The sequence below is a fragment of the Cystoisospora suis genome, assembly GCF_002600585.1.
Source record: "Cystoisospora suis strain Wien I chromosome Unknown contig_542, whole genome shotgun sequence".
In the NCBI taxonomy this organism is placed as follows: Eukaryota; Apicomplexa; class Conoidasida; order Eucoccidiorida; family Sarcocystidae; genus Cystoisospora; species Cystoisospora suis.
In genome coordinates, this window is record NW_027153343.1 from 64,593 (window position 1) to 70,918 (window position 6,326).

Consider the following 6,326-nt stretch of genomic DNA (forward strand, 5'->3'; position numbering starts at 1 on the left):
TCAAAGCGCGGGCGTTACAGTCTGAACACCGTCTGATATGTGAATTTGTAAGGGGATTTCAGATGTAAATCAACACGGCAGTTTCTTTTTGGAACCTGGGATCTATTACGCACACCTACGTTGCATTCGGGAAACGGCTCGAGGTTATAAGGTACCCGGAATTACCTGCCAAGAACACTTCTAGCTTTCAATTGTAGAGATGAACGTGCGAGCTCGAAAAGACGAGTGACCGGCACGACAATCATCGCAGCACTGTTGTTCCGCCGTGGCCTTGAAAAAGAAATGAGGTGCAACTGGTTCACAGTCCGGATCCTTTGCATCAGCGTTTAATTGCCATCACCTCGTTCAGAAGTCCCGGTGGGGGACATTCTCACGAGCCGGCATCATGATGCTTGAAATGAGTGCGTCCGTGTGATGTGACGGCGCTGAAGGCCACCGCAACGAAGTATTCCACGGAACAAACATGTCCTTCGTTCGGAGGCCAACGGACGCACGATGGAAATGGCAATCGACAGGTCGGCTCCTGCCGTGCCAATGTACAACTTCGTTAGAAGACAGACAAACTTGCAGCATATTCCTCTGTGCTACCAGTAAGAAGACACTGAGTGCCCCTTCCATGCGCGTGGCGCCTTCCTGTGTTGGCGTGCTGTAAAAGTGAAGCTGAGGCACGAAGACGGATCACAAGCAACACAAAATCCTGCCGGTGCCTAGCGGTACGTTTTTTTCACGCACCAAACAAGTCGGCGCGGAATTTCTTTTAGGTATATTTTGGTTCAGCCCGCAGTGGCAAGCTCCTTAGACTAGAGTGAACGAAGCTGCGGAAAGACAATTCAGGAGATGTGCGAAGAAAAAGATGTTCGAAACGACAAGAAGGTTAAGTATCGCGATGTGCGTCTTCAGTCGTTTTCTTTTTTTCGCAGAGCTGACTTCTATAAGGCGAATCGTCCAAATCGATACGCCGCTAACAAGAATTCCGCTTTACCCACACACCATATTGAATGTTGACAGGCAAGAATCTTGTGTTGTGCTGGGTGTCTTGCCTGATTTCTGCAACGGTGATTCAGCGTCATTATCGATACCGTCCAAGTTAGCTATCGCTGCCTAGAGTTCGTCGTCGTCGTCGTGTGATTTCAGGTAGTCTCCCTTCCCACCGGCTGGACGGCTAGGGGTACACCGACCTTCCGTCGTCCCACTGCGCCCTGAAAGACCGACCGCTGGTACGACAGCTACGGCTACAGCAATTACTATTACAACAACAACTACTACTACTACACCCACCACCACCAGGTTGCTGCCGGAAGCTCAAGGATGCAACGCAGGCTTGCTTGCGCGAGAGCGCAGAAGTAGGAATCGTCGGGCAAGCGTTGCTGTCACCGGCTCGCTCGCTTTCTACAACACGCTGTGTCCTAAGCGTTTTCATTTCTTTCTCTTGGCTGTTTGTGGCACACTCTTTTCTCTTTTTTTGTCGTGAGCGCCTTTTTACAGAAATCTTTGGAATTCTACACATCTATTCAGGCAGTGTGAGTGAATGTGAGGAACCAAGACGATAACAGACAACATCAACTTCTTATTGCAGCTGTCCAACAACGATTGGCGGCGTCCATCCCTCCGTGCTGCGCGCTGGCGCTTGCTTCCTTGTCGTGTCGCTGGCTGACTCTAGTTGGTGTGGAGTCTTTTCTCGGCCATCACCGTCTGGCATTCCTTTACTTTCTTTTTTGGTCTTTCTTTTTCCAACCTCCTTTTTCCAGACGCAACGAAAGATGGCGCGCTTTCCTGTGCGGAATAGCCGTCCATCGTCGGTCTCGTCGGCAGCAGCCGATGTCCCGAGTGGGCCGTTTTGCGCGTCGTCGTCTGCTGATGCTGCCGCTGGTGCTGTCCCCTCAGAGATGATGTCTTCTCGCATCCAAGTCAGAAAGAGATCGAGAATCTCATTTGTTTCGCTTGTGGGATGTTGTCTTGCTGTTTTCCTTGTTGCCACACACCCAGCGTCTGCACAGCTGAAATTTGCCGCGTTGGGGAACTGGGGTTTTGAGTCAAGTAGCTCTCAAATGGTAGCAGACACTTTGAAGAAAGTTGCAAGTACAGATCATATCAGCTTCATTGCCTCACCTGGTTCAAACTTTGCTGGAGGAGTTACCGGACTTGATGACCCCAAATGGAAGACACTTTACGAGGATGTCTACGGTGATGCGAAAGGCTCCCTTAAGATGCCATTCTTCACTGTCCTTGGTGGTGAAGATTGGAGTGCTAATTACACCGCACAGGCTCTTCGAACAGAGCTGACCTATGCTGTCAACTCTGACAAGCTTCCTGTCAACACTACCGCTGCTGCTCCAAACGGAGAGGTAGCAGCAAACGCTACTGTCGTGGAAGAGGCTGTGCAAGAAAAGAAGGAGTTCCCGAAGTGGACTCTTCCCAACTGGTGGTATCATTATCTCATGCACTTCCCTGCCAACACTGGTAAGTTGTCTACTCTTTCAGCATGAGTGAGCGTCTTGCTATCATTCACTGTTGTAGACAGGAAAAAGTACATGGAAGATACAGATGTAGAAGTAAGATACATAGAAGAGCTCCGGAAATGTGTGTCTCTCATAACAGTTTGCCGTTTCAGGAGAACGTAAACTGCTCTTAGTGTTATCTTGAGGGATCCGGCCCTAGGTTGTTGAAGGAAGACAGTTGAAGTCGACAACTTGTTGCAAGTGTATATCCACTTCTCCTCCTCTCTCTCCAGTGCACTTCTCTGTCTTTTTGTCCGTTGTTTATAGGAGGTGCATTCATCAACTCAGGCCACAAGGACATGAGTGTAGGAATGATCTTCATTGATACCTGGGTGCTTTCGTCTTCATTCCCTTTCTCGAATGTCACAAGCAAGGCCTGGGCTGATCTAGAGAAGACACTTGATCTTGCTCCGAAGATCTTGGACTACATCATTGTTGTTGCCGATCGTCCAGTCTATTCTAGTGGCTCATCGAAGGGGGATTCAATGCTTCAATACTATCTTGAACCACTTCTCAAGAAGGCAAACATTGATGCTTACATCTCGGGTTACGACTTCAACCTTGAGGTGATCTCTGTAAGTCTCTCTTTCTTGTATTTTCTCTCTCCTCTTCTTCGCTTGTGTGTGTGTGCGTCTGTCCGTTCATCTTTTTCTTCTTCGTCTTCCTAGTTCCTATGATTGACAATCTCACGTTAGAAGGACGGAAGATAAAACAACTCATCTCAGGCTTTTCATATAGATATCCCTTATAGCGGCACTGTCACATAAAGAAAGAGGCAACTTCATATCGTTAGTTGATTCTCTCATACCGACCAGACATCCGCATCTCGCAGAGAGAGGTAGAGAAACAAGAGAGACAATAGGACCTCTCCCGATGTATCGCGTGTCATCTTTCTTCTATGGATCGACGCATATCTCACTACATGTTTTTAGATGTATCCGCTAGTTGTGTTCTTTTCGAGTTATGTTATCCTGTCTTTCTCCCAGCAATACTGACTCCTATTTCTTTTTCTATGCATCCATGGTTCGTATTATTGTTCGGTTGTTTTCTCTCTTGGTGTTGTGTATGTACACCTTGTGTACAGGAGAAAGATGTCAGCCATGTATCTTGCGGCGCTGGATCCTTTGGAGCAGGTTCGGCTATTGTGAAGCATTCAGGAAGTCTCTTTTACTCAGGACAGCCTGGTTTCTGTCTCTTTGAGCTGACGGCTGATGGCTTAGTAACGAAATTGATTGGGGGTTCCACTGGAGAGGTTCTCTTCACTCATACACAACCCTTGAAGAAGCGGCCGGAAAGAAAATCAGTAAGTTTTCATAGCATGTACAGGACACCGCCCAATATCTATGTAATGTTCTTTGCTATGTGTTCTCTCACGTATGTACCTATCTAACTATCTTTCATTCGTTTGAACCTTACGTCTTCAGTCTTTCCTTCTTGTGGAATTCGCGATCGCCATGCTGACTCGATGCATGCATATCTGCGTATGAACATATATATCAAAGGAGGGAATTATGTTAAGGACGGATTGACGGACAGGATAAATAGGAGAGAGACAGAGTGGATTGCTTCTGATACTGACGAAGCTTTGACTACTGGCGCTGATAGACTATATATCAATATATCCGATGTATGTATCCGTCCTCCTCCTTGACTTTGATTTCATAGGAATGGCTTTGTAGTGTCGACCATCCTGTTGTGCCTTCAGACCTGTCACCTGAGAAAGAGACACCCTTTTTTCATGTCGGTGTGGTCGTTTTATCACCTTGGGAGTGTTACATACATATCTGTGTACGTATGTATATATATATATCTCTATGTATATGTAGGTATATGAGTATGTGCCGGTTTTCTTTGGTGTATGCACATATGTATATGCTTATTTCCTGCATTTGACTCATCCCTTTGAGGAGCACAGATCTATGTGAGAATCACGATATAGAAAGCAGTTTCTGTTCTATTTATCCTTCCCTTGTTTCTCCTTTCTTTTTTTACAGATTGATGCCTTCAACTTTGTCACTCAACTGCCGGAAGTGAAGTACTGGCCAGTCCCAGCGATGGGGAAGATGCCTGGACGTGATGTGTTTGTTCGTGTAGTAGGGACAATAGGCCTGTGTATCGCTACCTTCTTCTTGACTCTCTCCGTTGCAAGTGGCGTGTCTCGCTATATGAAATGAAATGTGTTTCTTTTGTAAAATAGTAATGAGAATAGTAATAACCATCGGACATCGACCAACAGCGAGAAAGAATGAATTAAAGAGAAAGAGGAAAGATGAGAAGAACAGGACGGCAGTCTGTCTGTTGTTACTCTTGTTGGGAGGTGGAGACAACGAAGGGAATAATGAACAGAGGGAGTCAGCGGTGACATGTCGATACTTCTCTTACTTATGGAGTGTAGATAGATCAGACTGGATGTAGAGAGGGAGTTTGAGTGAGTGAGAAGAGAAGGAGGGAGAGAGTTAGACAAGAAGAAAACGGGTCTTCATTGATTTGAGTGATGAAGATGGCTTGAAGTCAGGAGAAAAGGGAAAAGGCGTAGGTTGTGTTCTAATAGTATTACATATCTTCTATTTACATCTAAACGGTTCTAGTAATCCTGCGGGTATTCATCATGAAGTAGGAGGAGGATCATACGAAGACAAGGAAGAGGAAGGAGGTGTTGTTGAGGAACTAAGCAAGAAGGGGTGAAAGAAGGATAGGGATATGGCAAACCAACCTCCTGACTTCAGACGATATAGACTGGCTGGCTGTTTCTGTTTTCTTTACTCGAGAAAATAGAATAGAATAAGATATGAAATAGACAGATAGCTACACCTGATTGATCTGATTATTCTTTTTATCCATCCATATAGGAATACATGTCCCACGTAGTTTTATCGTTCTTGATGAGAAGTCTTATCAGTAGTTTGACTGCTGTGTTGGTGGTGTTGGTGTTGTTCGTCTTCCTTGATGGACTTGCCTTCCCGATGACCTCCCTGACGTTGATTTTTTAACATTAACCTCACGTCCTCTTAAAGTTTGTCATTGTCCGTTCTTCTGGCATGGCGAGCCAGGGTGGTCTCCTCCCCCCAGTAGGCGGCAGACAAGCAGGAGGCACCGATGACTAGCATCATCTTCGTCAACAGGAACATGACACGTACAGGAGGAGTGTACAGTGTATAAACACGTGTCTGCATGCGTGTAGATGTACTCACGGATGGCACGTGTTGGAGGATAGCGACGAGGAGTCTACCGGAGACGAGAAGGGAATTGCCGTCGAGGGGGAGGAAAGGGAAGGAAGCAAGGAAAGATGGCATTTTTCAAAATGATTTGTGTTGTTTTTGAAAAATACCATCTTTGACTAAAGCTTTTCTTTTTTTTAGTCTGTCTTTTCTGTTCGTTTTTTGAGGGAATATCTTTCCTTTACTGGGCTTGTCTCTGGGGTGGGTGTCCATGTCAACTGACTCTCTTGTCGAGCAGTCAATAACGACAGGGTTTAAACACTTCTCCATGCATTTATGCTTGAATCCTCCGTGAGGCGTCTCCTCGGGGAAAACGGCACGCGGGAGCGAACCATGCTGATGGTCCGAATAAGCTAACTGAAGTGCAGGCCACAACGACACTAAAGTGACACACACGTACGAAGTCCCGTTGGAAGGTGTCTTTCTCTTCGTCTTAGTGCACCAATCTTGTTTCCTTGCTTAGCAAACGAGCTTTCGAAACAATTTTGCAACAAGTGCCCGAAAGAAACATTGTGGAGCGTTATATCGCGGATCGGTTAAGGCACCTCGCTCTAACGGATCTTCTGGCGCTCATACCCATGCATCTGGATGCATCCGGACACTTGCGGAG

At 46.3% G+C, this 6,326-nt stretch overlaps 1 protein-coding gene across 1 annotated transcript; it reads left to right on the plus strand.

Moving 5' to 3' along the window:
- The first annotated feature begins 1,265 nt into the window (after window positions 1–1,265).
- CSUI_001371 (acid phosphatase) lies at window positions 1,266–5,906 on the plus strand. The gene is made up of 4 exons (XM_068061577.1): window positions 1,266–2,460; window positions 2,766–3,073; window positions 3,583–3,801; window positions 4,493–5,906. The coding sequence occupies exons 1-4, from the start codon at window positions 1,761–1,763 to the stop codon at window positions 4,670–4,672; spliced, it is 1,407 nt and encodes a 468-aa protein (XP_067926454.1). The 5' UTR covers window positions 1,266–1,760; the 3' UTR covers window positions 4,673–5,906.
- Window positions 5,907–6,326: the final 420 nt, after the last annotated feature.